Source organism: Ambystoma mexicanum, chromosome 12 (genome assembly GCF_040938575.1).
Source record: "Ambystoma mexicanum isolate Mex_15411 chromosome 12, UKY_AmexF1_1, whole genome shotgun sequence".
NCBI lineage: Eukaryota > Metazoa > Chordata > Amphibia > Caudata > Ambystomatidae > Ambystoma > Ambystoma mexicanum.
The window spans coordinates 1234586230-1234603617 of record NC_090936.1 but is presented as its reverse complement, the minus strand read 5'-3'; the positions used below and the strand labels follow the sequence as shown (position 1 = coordinate 1234603617).

The window sequence follows — 17388 nt, the reverse complement described above, 5'->3', positions numbered from 1 at the left end:
GTTTGTTTAGACGTGGCTAATGAATCTTGGTTTACTTCTTGGTTGTTTTTTCCCCTGGCTTCTAAGGCCATGTAATAGGCTTGTAGAAAAATGACTTTGCTATACATCATTGCTTGAATACTAGTATGATCCTTCAATGAGTCGGCGATGGCTTCATAGAGCTTCATAAATGGAGAAAGTGCTATGTTTACTGATGACATGATGGAAAGTAGATCAGTCTTTTTATTTAAATGTTCCACTGGACTCGAAGAATGTTGTTGCATTGAGGATCTCCTTGTTGGGGCATCAATTACAGTTGTTGTCGTATTTCCCCCCTGATTTTGTGATGGTGCGGCAATGTCAAGTAAGCGACTTCGATTTTCCGTTGTATCTGGTCGAGGGCTAAGTGGTTCATGGCCCCACAGGTTTTGATGGAGGTTCAACCAATTTTTCTTCTTATGGGCCTGGACTGATGTTATCACCTTAGACGTGATTGACAGGTCAACTGAGTGTGTGTTTTCCTCCATTTTACTCAGATGTCGTTCCCGTCTGGTCCCATCGTTTGCTTTCGGGTCGGACTCCTTGAATGGGTTAGTAGATGTTACATTGTCTGGTTCAAACATACTTCCTTTGTCCAGTTTCGAAAAAAGTGTGGTATCTTCTTCCCGCCATATTTTATTTGTCTTGTCCATCCCTGTTGGTGTACCACCTGAGGCTTCTTCTTTCTCCCTGGTGTCTGATTTTTCAAATAGGCTTTCTATTTCTGGTTGGTTTTTTGATTTCTCCTGCTCTCTAGCCATCGAATTGTCCCGTTTCTCCCCTTCTTCTATCATTTCTGTATCGATTTGTGGATGCAGATTGCCATTGGGCGTCTCTGTTTCTTGCAAAATCGTTGGGGGGAGTAGTGTCTTGGGTATCTCGGGATCTTCACTTGCTCTTCTATCTAACTGGTTAAATGGTCTCTCTTTCTCCTCCAATGTTGAAACGTCCCTTGATCTTTGCCTTCCACTCTTTTTGCAATCTACTCTTCGTAGTTTAAAAGGGGGTAAGCATTCGTTTAAAGCATCAAGTATCTCCATATCCGATAGCTCCATATGATGTCTATTTACCCCTGTTGTGTTTACTCGAGTCGTGAAGTAGTTGGTCACTGAGTTTTTTCCATTTGTTATTGGCCTATTTTTGTTGAAGCATTTACCACCATTGTTTCTTTTTGTGGTAATTTTAACCATTTGTCTTTGCCTTTTTTTTTGTTAGGTGTTTTACTGACTTCGCTGACGGTAAGGATTGCTTCTATGTCTGTTTGGTTGATCTTATCATCTATCCAGCCTTCCGTCTCCCCGTGGATTTCCGCCTCCACTTGGATCCGGACCGGCGTTGACTCCCCCTGTTGAGCCGTACTGAGAGGGATTTGGCTCAACTCGCCAGGTGGTGCATTTTGCAAGGACTCCGCGTCCTCCCCTTCTTCCCCACCTCTCTGGCCACTCCCCTCCCCACTCGTGGATGAGGGGCCGGCTCCATGAGCCCCCCGGCATCCCAACCGCAGGCCGCCCCGCACAAGTCAACCAGGTCTATCGAGACAGGCTCCTCAACGGGATCAGGATAGGGCTCAGGTAGTAATTGCAGTGATGGCAATGGCTGCGGTTGTAATGTTTTCGTTTCGTTTAGTGAGTGCGCCCTTATTGCTGTCAGTAACGATTTTGTGGGATCTGTTTGTTGTGTTTGCGTGTTTTGATCCAATTGCGGAGCCAAAATCTGATGTAAAATCTGTTGGCCACCTTTATCTTGCAGACCCTGTTCACTCGTTCTATCATTTTCGTTTGTCTTGGGATTGTGTGTCAGTGTTCCCTCCTGACTCTTTGGGGTGATTCCCTGTTGTTTTTGGGTCATTTTCTTACTTCTTAGACGCCTACCTTCGTCATCTTCTAGGGGGGATCCGATGACCTCAGGTTCTCTATTTGCTCTTACTGCCCTTGCAGTCATGACTTTATGAGGGATCACAGTCTCCCGTCTTAGTATGGCGCCACCCGCGCCAAACGGCCGCAAAACGGTCGTTGCCCTTCACCCCTGACAGGCTTAACGCCGCAAGGGGGGTGGCCTGTGACTTTTAGCTGCTCCCAAGGTCACGCGATCCGAGCACGTGCCGTGCGTAGCCCCGCCTCCTCCAGGAAGCATGTGCCAGGAATAGAGAACAGCAAGAGTCGAGGAGAGGCTCGTAGTGCAAATCCGATTAAAGGTACTGCGCACAGTGCAGGGGGCAGCCTGGTCTTTTAGCTGCTCCCAAGGTCACGTGATCCGAGCACGTGCCGTGCGTAGCCCCGCCTCCTCCAGGAAGCGTGTGCCAGGAATAGAGAACAGCAAGAGTCGAGGAGCGGCTCGTAGTGCAAATCCGATTAAAGGTACTGCGCACAGTGCAGGGGGCAGCCTGGTCTTTTAGCTGCTCCCAAGGTCACGTGATCCGAGCACGTGCCGTGCGTAGCCCCGCCTCCTCCAGGAAGCGTGTGCCAGGAATAGAGAACAGCAAGAGTCGAGGAGCGGCTCGTAGTGCAAATCCGATTAAAGGTACTGCGCACAGTGCAGGGGGCAGCCTGGTCTTTTAGCTGCTCCCAAGGTCACGTGATCCGAGCACGTGCCGTGCGTAGCCCCGCCTCCTCCAGGAAGCGTGTGCCAGGAATAGAGAACAGCAAGAGTCGAGGAGCGGCTCGTAGTGCAAATCCGATTAAAGGTACTTCCTTTCAAGTCGATTAATTAATTACGACAGAAGTAATAGAGATATACATCTTTTAATTTATCAATAGAAATCACTCAGTGGGATTTATATTAAAAAGAAGACAAAAATGCATTTTGTTTGTACATATCACATAAAAAACATAGTGAAACTCAATGTTTGCAACCAAAAACAGTTTTTTTTAACTTAACACAGTCATCGTGTACTGGTGATATTGTGGGGTTAGTAGAAATCTGAGGTGAACATCTTGTTGTTAAAAAGAACCTCAAAAAACAATGTGCTTGTCCTTGACTCTGTCGACACCGAAAAAGTGTGTTTCTAGGTCCTAGCAGAAATTGATTGAACAAAAGAACCAGACTCTGTAGCTAGTTTTTAAAGATGCTATCAGGCGTGTGCTGGACCTGTCGTCAGGACTTTATAGGCAAGTATCCAAAATTGGATATCGAAAGTGGTTCATTGGTTGATTCGCTTCACAAATGGCAATCTAAAAACCAAAACGAGAAAGCCGTGTTGGTAACGAAGTAAAAAATCCAAACAGAGTGTAATGTCTCTATTGGTGTGCACATGCAACTGGTTCCACTGACCTTTTAATAGCTTGGTGGACGTGTGTGGCCTTGAATTAGATACGAATATGGACGAAATTCAATACTCCAGACTATGTTTCTTCACAATAATTAGAACTGAAAGAAACAAATAAACTTTGAAGGTATGTGTTTCCAATTATTTGACTTCATTCATAAAATGCAGTGTGGTGATTTATCTATACACTCTCTATTTATCGTATGGAAAACCCCAAAAGGGGGATGGATTGTATTTGTGTATAGATAAATAGAGTGTATAGATAAATCACCACGCTGTATTTTGTGAATGAAGTCTGCAAAGTTGCTGTAATTAGACCCCAAAGGTTGTTCCATGTGAAAGATATGGAATGAGAGTGGTAGTTGCTAGGCTTGTTCTCAATCCTAATGTGTTTCCTCGCAAATTTGGCACATCCTCCAAATTACCTGTGCCACATTGAAAACTCCAAAATAATGGTGCTGGAAGAGATTGCCCCTACCTCACTCTTTTGTATGGGAGAGCCCCATTGTTTGGTCGGGCACTGGTTTGGGTCACCTGCTGCTGTCACAAGGAACGTGGTGAGAATGTGAAAGGTGCTGCAGGCCTGAGCTTCAATGCGCCCCAGTTCTCAGTATCTGCCGCCGTACCAGCACGCTTAACATCTCACACATGACAAGACAACCGTAAGGAAATAAATGGGCATCAAATGTCGTTTTTCTAATGGATACTTCCTTCATCCCAAAGACATGTTGCAAGACTAAGAAAAGAGCTCTGGCCCACCAAGCAACTGGTGTCCACGGAACTCTTTTTTCCATTCTACAGAATGGATCTGTCGCACGCAACAGTTTACAATCGGTTTGGGTTTATTCATGCTCTGGTTTTGATGCAGCTCTACTCTGCTGTTTATTTGGCATTTAACAGTCTATATGCTGTTGTGAAACAATCTCATATGTGAATTGCCACAGCATTTGCAGCAGGCATGGTATTTAAGTGAGACGCCTTAAATCTTAGCCAGAAAACAAATGGGTGTGTGGAGTGGGAGGGGGGTAGGCGGGGCGGAGTGGTTCGGGGGTTGTAATGTTGAGAAAGGGCTCCACTTGGAAATCATAGCCATCTACGTTTGCATGCTTAACTATTTGTAGGGGTAGGTATGTGGGCCAGTGCTGTATCACTGGCTTTATGGATAAGTTGAATTTGGCTGGTGTTGGGAAAGATTTTCTTTTTGCTGCTTTCCTCCCATATACTTATATGGGACACCCTTTTTTTGTTTTGCTTTGCTTTACACTCTTTCCTGTCTTTTTGGAGGTTAGTAAACCCCTATGCTTTGCTTCCCTAGTCTTTTTGCTAATTCTTAGGGGAACTGACTAGCCCCTACGACTATACCCAAAACAAAAGAGGTGATGGCTGGAAGGTTTAAAATACATCTTAACCTGTGGCATTGCTCTGGGCAACCCTCTAAACCATTGTTCTTCGCCTGACAAGACATTCCAAAAGGGGAAAGACCATTGGCATTGCCTAGAGACCCCAGCTACTCCTCACTGACGCCCAATGAGGCTAAATCATGTCTGGGGATGCTTGTGGTCTCGTGCAGAAGGGATGTGACCTATCAGTTCGGGCTGGACTGCCCCTTTTGGGGTGGGACCAAGCCTGATTTGCATATGGTCTTTCCACTTCTGTAATGGCTTGGCAGGAGAAGTACGATGGTCTGGAGGGTTGTCCGGAGCAATGCCAGAGGTTGAGATTAATTCTAAACTTTCCAGCCATCACCTCTTTTGTTTTGCTTTATCCCCTAAGGCTATCAGTACTGGGAGACTATGGGCCTCATTACGGATCCGGCGGTAACCGTGCCGGTGGTATCGGCGGGTTGCCGCCTGACCTGTAATTATTTACTGGCGCCTGACTTCCCGGTGCCACTGGGAGATTACAACCCCAGCGGCCCAGAAAGTCAGGTGCCCGGCAACCCCTGCCCGGCAGGGTCAGACCTGTTGGGCACGGCAGCTCTGGCAAGCAGACCTGTAATATTCCGGTCCGGAAACAACAATGCCGGTGAGCTTACAGGTACCCTTGTTTCCGGACCGGCAGGGTCAGAATGAGGCCATATGCCTCTCTTCGTTTTTTGTATTTTTACAATTGCACACAAGTGAAGTGCAGTTAGGATAATTTGTACCCTTATAACTTTTTCTGTAATGGCTTTTTAGTTACTTTTACGATGTGCCTAAACAAGCTGGTGGCAGCATTGATTTTTCTACTGTTTTTTAAAAATTCTACTTGTGAACTTTTGCATTTACCATGAAGGGTGGCTACTAGCACCCTAAAATGGCTGTGCCACAAGGTGTTTGCTTGCTCTTTGGCAATATTGTTCTTTGGCCTTCTTCCAGGGTTCTCAGATAAGGGAATGCCAAATATACAACGAGAAAAACGACTGCTTTTGGGGGTAAAAAGGAAGTTTGTGTGTGAGCTTGAGCGTAGAGCCTCTGGGACTGTATGTCTGATGCTGGGCAGATCTGACCAGTGGCTATCCATGATTGGATTGCCACTGTCTATTTCAATATGGTGCAGCTCATCACCATTGGTTCAGCTTGTCGAGCATCCAGTCTCAATATTGGATACAAAGAGGACTCCTTCAGCCATTCTTCAGCTCACAGTTGGAGCCAAATCCTCCATGGAGATGAGCAGCCAGTTGACAACCTGGCGATGACCTCTGCAGCGGACCATCACCAACTCCTGCGGCGACCAGGTGAAGCCCTGCTCCTCTGCCTGATATCAAGAAGACCCTTGTTACTGCATCGACTCCTGGACCGATTGGAACAAGCCTCAATCCCTGCTAGGGGATCCGCATCTGCTTAGCCTAAGGAAGTGTCCCTGGAACAACCAGCTCTCTTCTAGGCTACCTTGCTGCAGCCGTTGCAGTTCAGAGTGCATTTCTGGAACTTGGAAGATCTTCGACTTATACTACCGGACGTCTGCTCCTGCATTTTCAGCTTTCATGCAGCAACAGAAACCATGCAGAGCCTGCTTTTCTGTTCGTGCCTTGAAGATCGCCTGCTGCCACCCAACCATGTTGGGTCCCATTGCAATCTGTCTTCTTTGCATTCTAGAGGTGTCCTGAGGTTGCCTGCATCACAGAAGTCTGCATCTTTTCTTAATTGGGTATTTAACTGGAAGGTGTCTGCAACTGATTCCTAAGCACTGTGACCGACTGAAGCTAAATTCCCACATCCGAAAATGACCTGTGCACACGCAACCCTTCCAACGACTGGGCAAAGCACAGACAATTGTGTCCCCAGCAGTGGTCTCTGGAGAAATTAAGGTCAAAGGGTAAGTTAACATACCTGCTTCTGTCCCCTCCCCCACCCACCGGTCCTCCATTGGGCGGCATGGGCATAAAGTCCTGTCCCTAGACCACTCTTTACTGACTTTAGTCGGTGGAGGCCTTTTCAAGCATCCATTCCTAGGCCTATCCTAGTGACTGGGATGAAATAAGTTTACTTACATTTTTGACTTTTTGATCATAACCACTGGCATCGTCTCAATCTCTTAAATGAAGTATAACTTGGGAAATGACGACTTTAGGGCACAAGGCCCCAAACCTTTTTAGGGTTGGATTCATTAAGTGTTAGAGAAACAATCCTGTGGTTATTCTGCACGTTATTTTGGCCATATAAGTACTTCCCTGTGTTTCACTGGGTATTGAAATATATGCCTTCTTTCGTCTCCTAATGTTTTATATTAAGGGTCTGACAATATTTGACTTGAAGATTTACTTGCTTTAAAGGCCAAACAAATAATTGTATATTTGTAAGTTTACCTGTTTAAGTGGAACTGGTAGTGTAGTTCTGTGTGGAACCAATGTAGCCATAGACCGATCTCACAGCCCTCCAGAGAGCAACCGTTACCCATCCGCTACCTTACCTTGATTGGGTCTTGCTAAAATGTCAGTGTCTCCCTATTTGTCATAATAGGTTGGCATCTCAAAACCCACCCACAGGGGCGATTTTTGAAATCCATTCTAACAGCTGGGCATAAGAAAGCAGTCGTTGAGGCTGGGAATAAGGATGCAATTAAAGGGTCTAGTTACTGGGGCACAAATGTGCAAGGCTGGTCAAATAGGTGCAGCTGTGCAAGGGTTGGTTCTACGCACAAGTCCAATAACACAAAAGCTGATGTGAGATCACCCGCACTAAAGCTCCCTAAGAGCGCCATTTAACTGCTTCTGATACACAGCAAACAAAAAGCATCTATGAACGATCCAAACACTTACCGCCAAATCACTGTAGATGTGATCACCAAAATACAAAACCTTTGATCCCCTCCAGCCGGTGAGCTTCAGAAACTCGTATAAATTACCCTGGAAAGCAAAAGAAAAAGCTGAATTCTGCATCTAGAAATCTCCTGTATGTGCCCAGCTGGGTGGCTGAGCAGTATACGCCTGTTCTATAAAGCGCTCCCCGTCACAGTCCTGCGGCTTCATGGCGCCATGCACAGCCACTGTCATCACAACATACAACAGCTGTACTCCTAGGAGTACTGCATTTGCAAAGTATATTCAACTTGATTAAAAAGCCCATTAGATGTTGCATTTTGTATTTGACCTCTACTTTTCTTTTTAAAGCAGTTATAAAACCGCAACCATGCAATAAAATACAGTATACAAAGATTAAAGCGGTCGACCAAGTCACTGAATTCGTAAAGTGGAAAACAAGCAATAATATATAATCCATGTCTGCACATTTTGTCGAAGTAAATATTAGGTTTTATAAAATACAAGCATGCGAAATCTAGACAAGCCGAGCACAGGGAACTCTGAGAAAATGATGAGGTGAGGGCGCACCTGCTTGTAGATCTGACCTTTGTCCAGTTTGTGAATTTTGTCCCACAGCAAAACGCCTCGTTCAGTCACCTTCCGGAAAGGCCTAAAAGTGAGAGAGAGAGACTTAAAAGCGGGAGAAATGGCCTTGCCAGTGCTTCCGGTTCTGTTTGTGTTTCTTCTCTGTCCTTCATAGGCTGGTTGGAACATGTCTGCAAAGCCGAATTAAGAGAGGGGTGTGGGGGGATTACAGAGCATATTTAAAGGACGTGCTGTCACTTCGGACTGTGCGCACCGCGTCCACACACCCTACCCATGGAGCTTCATTTCGATCATGGCTTCGTCTTGCGGGAACACACACAACAATAATAATTGCAAAAAGCACGTGGGTGGCCCAAGTGGCTGCCTTACGCATTCCTGAAATGTCCATGAAATCTTGGAGACGCTGGAAGCTCGTAGAGACAATGGTAAGGTGGGTGGCAACGGGAGATGCAGTTCCAAGAAGCTGCATTCTGAGAGCTGCAGGAGATCCGAATACCAGACCTGGGAGTCAGGCTAGCACCCTAAGAATCAGAGAGACGGTGACCGATGACTTCTCAAGATATTATATGATATGGTATCTATAACGCGCCTATACACAAGTGTTTCAAGGCGCGAAGAGGCAAGGGAGGGGGAACAGAGGGGAGACAGACAACGATCCTACTAGGCCAGGTGTTATTCAGATCGCGCAAGTGCATGGGTAGGGGGAGGGTATGTGCAGTACATGGGAAAAAGAATAAATAAGTAAAAATACGGCCCGCTGGTGGCAAGTGCAAGGATAAGTGCAGACATCAGGTGGTGGTGGGACTATTACGGATACAGAAAACAGTCCCAAGTGCGGGGGTTGTCAGGAAGGCAGTGCAGGGGTGCGACTGGCAGGGAGAGGGGACCTGAGCCCGAGATCAGAGGGTGGCCAGGTAACCAGTGCAGAATCATTTTCAGCCAGGAAGTCAGCAGGGGAAGAGGAGGAGAAAAAGCAGAAGCAAATAGAAAGGTTTGGAGGTGCTTCCGGAACCAGAGATGGTTCTCCTCAAGTTTCAGGGAGGCTGTTCCAGAGGGAGGCCCCAGTCGAAGAAAGATCTACCACCAACTCGTTGCTTGGAGAAGCGTCTGACCCTGAGGGAGTTGGAGGCGGATGAGCGAAGAGCTCGAGAAGGGAGGTATTTAGGAAGTGAGAGTTGAAGGTATTGAGGCCCCAGGCGGCCTTGTGGATAATGCAGACGGTTTTGAACGTAATCCTCGCAGCCATTGGGAGCCAGTGCAGAGATTTCAGTCCCAAAGAGATACGATCCCTGGGCTTTGTAAAGACCGGTAGGGGGTGTCTGTACTTCCGCTCTCTATATGGTAGAGGAGAGGCACAGAGGACCCCAGCCAAGATTCTCTATTATTGGTACGTGGTCGAGCAATCAAGGCCTAGCTTCTCAGGAGGTGATGCAGGCTGGTTCTTAAGTACAGTGTAGTCCCCGAACCCCCACAAAGGAATGTCCACACACTGTATTACTGAAAACACAGTCTTTATATAATTAATATTCAAAGGTATGTACATGATCACAATAACGCACTTTGTACTTGGAAGTCAATAATGATAAATATATACACGTCTAGAGTGGTACCACTAATGTTATCAAATCTCATTAAAGTGCATCAACTGTACGGTTAAAATGTCACACAGATCAATAACGAGTAAACCAGCAATAGAGATAGGAAGGAACGTAAGATGGTTAGAACAATAGGCAGAATACTGACCCCTACCACTAGGCACAGTTCTGTGTGGAGATCCCCCCCCCACCTGGGCAACCTGTAAATAAAGATATATAGCACAAGTCCAGTCCAAATGTTCAATAGTCTTACTTCTTCCTGTTAAGGTTTTACCACCCCAATGTACCTGGTGGAGTAGAGTTCTCCGACGATGCGTCGACCGATCCTTCTTGAGTGCCTCCCTTTCAGGCGGGAGCCACGGATCGTCGAGAGGTGTCGGGGCATCGACAGCCCTTCTTGAGTGCCCTCCCTTTAAGGCGGGTCGAACGTCCGACGGTGAACAGGGTGAACTACGGCAGGGAAGTGGCAGCTTCGTTCCTAGCGGTGCTCGTTGACGACAGAGCGTTGGCGTCCTGCAAGGAAGAGGCGTGCGGGGCACCTCGGTGACAATAGTTCTGGACCGCAAAGAGATGATGAAGAACTGTGGCCCAGCAAGGGCATCGAGTCATCGGCGTCTCTGGGGTCTGTAGGTGGCGGGAAACCCACTGGTTGATGCTCCTCGGCGCGTCGATGGTCGGGCCTTCTCCAGCGGGAGACAAGCGGGTGGTGATGCAGACGAGAGCGTCCGATGATCAAGTGAAAGTTCTTAGGCAAACGGGAGCACGGCGGCTGCGGTCGGCGACGGCGGTCGTCGACAGTGGCGCGCAACAGTCCGGGTGCTTCTCCTTGGAGTTCCGCAGCAGTCCCCGTATCGGGTCGGCAGCCTGTCGAAGGTCTGTCTACCAGGGAGCGTTGGCAAAGATCAGCTGTGCATGATGGTCCCTCGTAGCTCGGGAAGAGGGCACCTTACCAGGTCCTCTCTGTGTCAGTCCTTGGAGGCACAGCAGCTTTCAGATTGTGAAGGAGAGCAACAGCAATTCTTCTCTTCCAGCAGGGCTTCAAGGTCAAGCGTCAGTTAATCCAGTTACTCGTCGTAGTGGACTTCAGCTTCTGAACACGATTCCTAGCAGTGAGAGGTCCCCAGATATACTGTTGATCTCCCATTCATTCCGCTGGGTCACACTCAAGCATCCAATCACGACTACGGGCATTCATGCAGGCAGGCAGCCAATCAGGCACACGAGGTATTCAGGCCATTCACTTCTCTCCAGACACTCACAACAAGTTATGTGTATTGGGACAAGTACCGCGCCAATCAACACTCCAGCTGCATTCATACCAGTTTCGGGCAGGGTTGTCTCAGTCATTATGTCAACCACCAGATACTAGACACCCACAACACAGAATGCATATTCGTCACACATTCTATTCACCCAGGTCCCACCCACACTAGGTACCGAAAACATACATCACCGGGAAGGCTCCAGCTAGTCTGACTGGGCCTTCACAACAACACCATATATGGCACTTCCATCCAACAGCCAGTCAGGGGGAAGGGACAGAGTCAGGGCTTCCCAGGACTTTGGGAAAACAAGGTAATGGGTAATAGAAAGCAAGAGGCCACCGGGGCCATCTTGTTTTCCATCAGGAATCAACTGATCCCAATGGCAGGGCCGGGGTATCCCAAAATGGAGGATACTCCGCGCACCTGTCAAATTCAGCATGCAGCTGCCACCAGCCCATACCCTGCTCTGTGGGCCACCCACAGGTGCCCAAAAACATACACTAGGGGCACAGGGTTGTACCCCCACCCCTGGGTGCCATAAGGGTATCCCACTGGTCCGTTCACCAAACCAAAAGAAAGAGCTGCACCGCCAGGAGTCCCACATGAACTCCTGCGCGGAAAACACGACAGAACACACGATAAAAAGCAGTAAAGGATACGGAGGCCCTGTTCCTCCGATGCATTTCCAGCATCACAGACTTGAGGCCAAGGATAAGTCTTGCAGCCCTGTTCTGGGTGATTTTCAGAGGGCGTTTAGTAAAAGCAGGCAGATTTAGAAAGAGGCTGTTGCATTAGTCCAGCCTAGAGAGAACCAGAGCTCTGGAGACAGTGAACTTCTGGGGGAAGGAGAGGAAGGGAAGAATACCTCAGAGGAGGTGCAGCTGGTAGTGTGACTTCTTAGAGATGTTAGATGTGAGGAGAGAAGGAGAGTGTGGAGTCGAAGATGACCCCGAGGTTTTCAGCCTCACATGTGGGAGTAGGAAGAGGGCCAAGAGAAGCCGGGCAGATAGTGACAGAAAAGGAGGGAGCGGGTGTGCCGATGTGGAGAATCTCAGTCTTACTGGCATTAAGGCAGAGATCATTGGCGGCATACAACTCATGGATGGCAGACAGACAGTCCGAGATGAGAAATGGAGAAGAGGTGGCTGAAGGTAGCCTGAAAATGAGCTGAGTGTCATCTGCATAGCACTGGAAGTTGGGGCCGAACGCAGCAATGCAGTGGGCAAGAAGTACCAGGTATTGGTTGAACAGCCAGGGAACGATGTTAGACCCATGGGGGACACCACAGGTAGAGATAAAGGAGAGGAAGGACCCAAGTTGGACCTGGGAGGGTTGATCAGAGAGGAAAGAGGTCAGCCATGCCAGTGCCTGACCGGTGATACCCAGGTTATCACAGACGGTAGAGCAGGATGGCATGGGTGACCGTGTCAAAGGCAGAGGAGAGATCAAGTAAAATGAGGACACAGGGTGTAAGAATCAAGGTTGGAGAGCAGGTCTTCACAGATGTTCAGGAGAGCCAGAGGAAAGGCATCCAGAGCCTTTTACAACCAATCTTCAAGGAACCTGAATCCCAGGCCGGCAACACCAAAGACCAGAGTGTCTGCTGTAACAATGCTTCTTGCCTTCATAATCCCAAATCGCTATTGCGAGGCCACTTGTGCAAGTGTTTTGTGTGTTTCCATGTTTGACTTGGGAAACCTTATACTGAAGCTGTGGGAGAACAGAATTTCACATCAAACATTTATTTCAGCTCTAGATGACTGAACATAGTCTGCGTACGCCACCTGTAATGAAGCCTGCCTTGGGGAACCTAGAGGCAGTGAGATTCAGGCAATGCCCCCTCCCCCTTCGCAATTCCAAAGAAATCGGGTGAAGGGGTGTCCGGACAGGGGCCCCTTTGAGAAGATTTGGTTCCAGAGGCAACCACTGGAGAGAAGGAACAAGCAAGGGCAGAAATCGACATCTTCTGGACTAATGGCCATTACAACGGCCAGAGCAAGGGCAAGAACTCAAGAGGACCTACGGCCCATATGCCTCTGGAACCACCAGACTGACGACTGAGCACGGTTAGAGGAATGCAGGCCAGCGTTTCGAATTGTCAAGGTCCTGCCCTGTAAACAGAGTTTGCGATGGCTTCAATGAATTGATTGAATCTTAGGGCAAAGAACTGACTGTGGGAGAGTTACGGAAAATCCTAAGTCCAACATGACATTCCCACCGTTTGAGGATTGCCTAGGCCTGGTGTTCCCCTCCCGCCAGATTGCCTTTGCCCACCTGTCAAGGAACTGCTTTGATCATCCCTTCAGCACCAGGTTTCAGCTTTTTTACTCTAGGGCAGCTGTCAATGTTGTCTTAATCTTTCTAGAATGTGAATGTGGGTTTTTTAAACAATGTTATATAATATATGCTGGTCCATTCAAACCAACATGTTTTATAGTTTATGTACAAGTCTACTTTAATTATTTCACTGAGCATCTTGCCATGCCATTTAAGGTCAAGAACCTGCCCTGGAGGACTTGGTGCCTTGCTGATCCGGAGCTGCTGGAGTGGCCACAGGTGCACTCCTCTACTACCTTGGGAAAGAAGTTAAAAACACAGATCCAAAAGCTCCCAGATTTCCAAGTGGTAATATTACATGAGACTGGCCATGCCTCAAGGGGGTATGAAGGCCGGTGACCAGTCTCCACGGGTAAGCTTCCAGCCAGGCTGGACAGACACTGTACAGGGATAGGGCCTGCATGCAAGGGTCACACACTGCAAAGTGACAGCCTCCTCCAGAGTCTGCCTGGCGGTGCAGGCATCTTCCAACCAGAGCAGGGAGCATAGTTTATATACCTGTGCCTTGGTTTTTTAATTTTTAAAGTATTTTATTGGCATTTTCTTTGATTACTGCACAAATGTAAATAATTAGCATACTCAGTTTCAATAAGGGAAAAGGGGGGAGAGAAAACAAATTCGAACAATAAACAAACTGATTAAACAACTAGTCTTCTTGCCACGGAAATAAAAGTTTCTAGGTGACGGGCCAGCGGAGGAGTACCAGGTCTAATAGTTCAGTGAGTATCATTGTAGGGTGTTTGGCTGTAGGTTTAGTTCAATAATGTCTTGTAGGCCAGAGGGTGGTTCAGGGGAATTTGTCGTCCGACGGGTGAAACATATCTTGTATTAGTGCTTTCCAGTCTCCATATGTTGGGCTTGCCTCTCCACCTGCTCTGTCTATTCCCTCCCCCCATACTTTCGTTTCGGCCCCTGGCCGGTGTTCCAGGTCTCTACTCCATTTCTCAAGGCGCGGGCCCTTGGGAGATTTCCATGCCATGGCAATGGCTTTTTTGGCCAGCACAAATACCATGTCCATAAATTACACTGCGTGGCGTAGTTTGCTTATTCTTGTGTATGCGCCGAGTAGGCATTCTTTCGGAGACCATGTGCTTTCTTGTTACTCCAGCTCTTCTGCAGGCTTGCTCTATTCTGGACCAAAGGTTTTGAATTTTTGGGCATCCCCAAAACATGTTCATCATTCCTGCCTCCTCTGAGTTGCATCAGGGGCATAGCGGGGTATTGGTCTTGTTGATCTTGGCTATCCTTTCTGGCGTCATGTAGGTTCTGTATAGGACCTGTAATTGAATCAGCCTGAACCGGGCGTTTCTCGACACTTCTCTAGGGTGCTCCAGGATTCTTTCACATTCTTTTTTGGTAATTTCTTCTACCAGGTCCGCCTCTCATCTCAATTTCAAGGTTGCACTTTTGGGGTTGGGTCTGTTTGCCAGGCGGGCTTAGAGCCTGGATGATGGTTTCCAACCATCCCCCAGGTTGTATAGTAGTGTGACCAGTGGGTCCAGGTCTGGCTCGCTCGGCCACTCCTTCCATTGTGACTTGGCCCCTTCCCTGACTCTCCTGTACCACATAAATTGGCCACTGGGTAGGCCTTCATTGGCCATCATAGTCTCAAAGTCTCTGAAAGTTCCCTCTGTGTATGTGTCACCGCAGGTATAGATGACGTACCTCTCCCATTGTCTCACTCAGGTTATGTCCGCCTTTTCCTTGCCTACTCCTGCTGCGATTGGTAGGTCTGCGGAATATGGGCGTGTCTCTTTTGTGTATTTCTGAGCTTTGTACCAAACCTTCTTACCCAGCTCCACTAGCATCGGAATTTCTCCCAGACACCACGTTGGGACCCATAATATTTCTTTCAAGTTTGCTGGGGTTACGTGTTGCCCGAGTAGCCTGGTTTCCGAGGTGTATTCATCAGCCAACCACTTGGCCACGTGGCTTAGTTGGGCTGCCAAGTAGTATTTGCTCAAGTCTGGGAGTTGGATTCCCCCTGCTGTCATGATGCCTAACCCCGGGGACCCAGACCAAGTCCAGCAACCCCGGAAGCAGGCATCAAGTTATCCCAAGCAAGCCCAACAACCTCTACTAGGGGCTATATGAGTGCTGCAGTCCTGACGTCTATGGCGCCAGGCTCATATGGAGAGTCAGTCCTGGCGCCATAAGCACCAGGCTCATAGATTAAAACTTACCTGATGCAGACCATGCTGCAAGAGCTCCAAGGCAAAAGAGGCTTGGAAGGGACTACTTTACCTAGGGACTATTTTTTACTCGGGTGGGGCTGGGGAGGAATACTTACCTGGGACTACTTTGGAGGCTATTTAACCCACGCCCGAAGAGCAGCACACGCTTCGCGTTATTCTGCATCCAGCAGCGTAACGCTCACCGTGCCTGCAAGTCTTCATCCAGTCTTCAGCCACGCCCGCCTTGAGTCCGGAGCTCCTAGGAAAAGGGGGAAAGAAGGAGAAAAGGTTAGGTGAAGAGCAATACCTTTGATCTTTACCCGAGTTCCCAATCCACCGCGCCTTCAAGCTGGAAGAAAGAAGTTATTTTATGCGTGTCGCCTCGCCTGCTGCAGCGCCGCGCTGTACTCACCGGCCTTCGCTGAATCTTCACTGTCCACCGCATCCTGTATGTTCCCGCCGCACTCCGGCACCTAAGGGGAACACAAGAACAGCAAGGTGAGCCAAGGGAATAAACAGAGGCAATATTAGTTACCCCCCATAGACTTACATTTTACCGCCAGGGGTACTATTCCGATTCACGGGTTGGCGCAGCCTCCATCGCATCCTCGCCGAACCAGGACAGCAAGGTGAAACACAGGGACAAACAAGGGGAATCCTTCTCACCACAATAGACTTACCTAATTTTACCACCGGAGGCATCATTCCCAGAGACTTCATAATTACTCTCAGCACCTGAATAAGGGAGAAAGCAACAGGTTATATATTGACATTATTTTATCGAACTGTGTTGGATAATAGCAATCCTTATTTGAATATTACCGGCTGCCACGAGGAACTCTTCGCTAGGGTCAAGCCGCAATCTGCAAGGAATTGGACAAGAGTGAAAGTCAGACATTTGAACTCTTACGAACTATACACTTACGGCATCTCGCCGGAAATCTCAGAGTCAATATAGTTCTGGAACTCACCAATTCCTTTGAACCAGTGAAGCAACTGGATATCTACGTGCCCCTGCGCTCAACGCAGGATGGAGAGCTCATCTTCCAAACCATCAGGTAAGACTATAAGAGGGGACATTAAAGGCGATCAGTGGGGAGAACAGCGGAGGGTGGGGGTTGACACTCAACTTCACGGGTGGTTAATTCAATTTATCCATTTGCAAAAGAATACTCCTACGGGCCAAGCAAACGAAGTTAGGTGGGCCAGTCCAGTCGGTCATCTCGTCTCTACGCGTCACATTGGTGGAGACCTCAGCAGTCCAGTTCAGATCGACGCCCCTGTGGGAGCCAGGTGAGCGTAACACCTGCTGTGTATGGTAATGTCAATATGTCTAGGGATATTTTGTGTCTGGTGTTATCCCACAGTAGTTCCCTTAGTAGTTTTTCTAGTAGTCGGAAAAAAGAGACAGGGATGAGGTGCGTCTGTTGTGGAAGAAATATAAGAGTCTTGGAAGGACTATCATTTTGGCTATTGCTGCCCTGTCCATAAGTGATAGCGGTAGTTTTGACCAAAATGTCATTGATTTTCTGAGCCTGTGTATCGCAACCTGGGTGCAACCCCCATGTGTTTGTTCGGGCGTGTGCCATATATTGATTCCCAAATACCTTAAGGTGTGGAGTTGCCATTGGATTCCCACCGTTGGGAGATCTGTTTCGGTTCGTGCAGCTAGTCCTGCTAAAGGGAATATGATGGACTTTTCCTTGTTGAAGGAGATCCCGGACACCCGGGCGAAGTTCTCTAAGACCTCTAGGATTGTTGGGAGGTTAAGATGGGGATCTCTCAGGTATAATAGAATGTCATCTGCGTATAGGGAGATGATGTGGCATTCGCCCCCTATTTTAATACCGGCATCAAAGAATTGTTTCCTCATGAATATAGCTAGCGGTTCCAGTCCAAGGATGTA

General features: G+C 48.0%; 1 protein-coding gene across 3 annotated transcripts in view; it reads right to left on the bottom strand.

Moving 5' to 3' along the window:
* Positions 1–17388, bottom strand: part of NT5DC3 (5'-nucleotidase domain containing 3) — a 1183405-nt gene that overhangs the window by 488920 nt on the left and 677097 nt on the right. For all 3 annotated transcript variants that reach the window (XM_069629921.1, XM_069629920.1, XM_069629922.1), the window contains exons 10-11: positions 8094–8175; positions 7524–7610 (exon numbers count right to left, since the gene is read on the bottom strand). In XM_069629921.1, coding sequence (XP_069486022.1) covers positions 7524–7610; positions 8094–8175 — 169 coding nt within the window. The remainder of the gene's footprint in view (positions 1–7523; positions 7611–8093; positions 8176–17388) is intronic.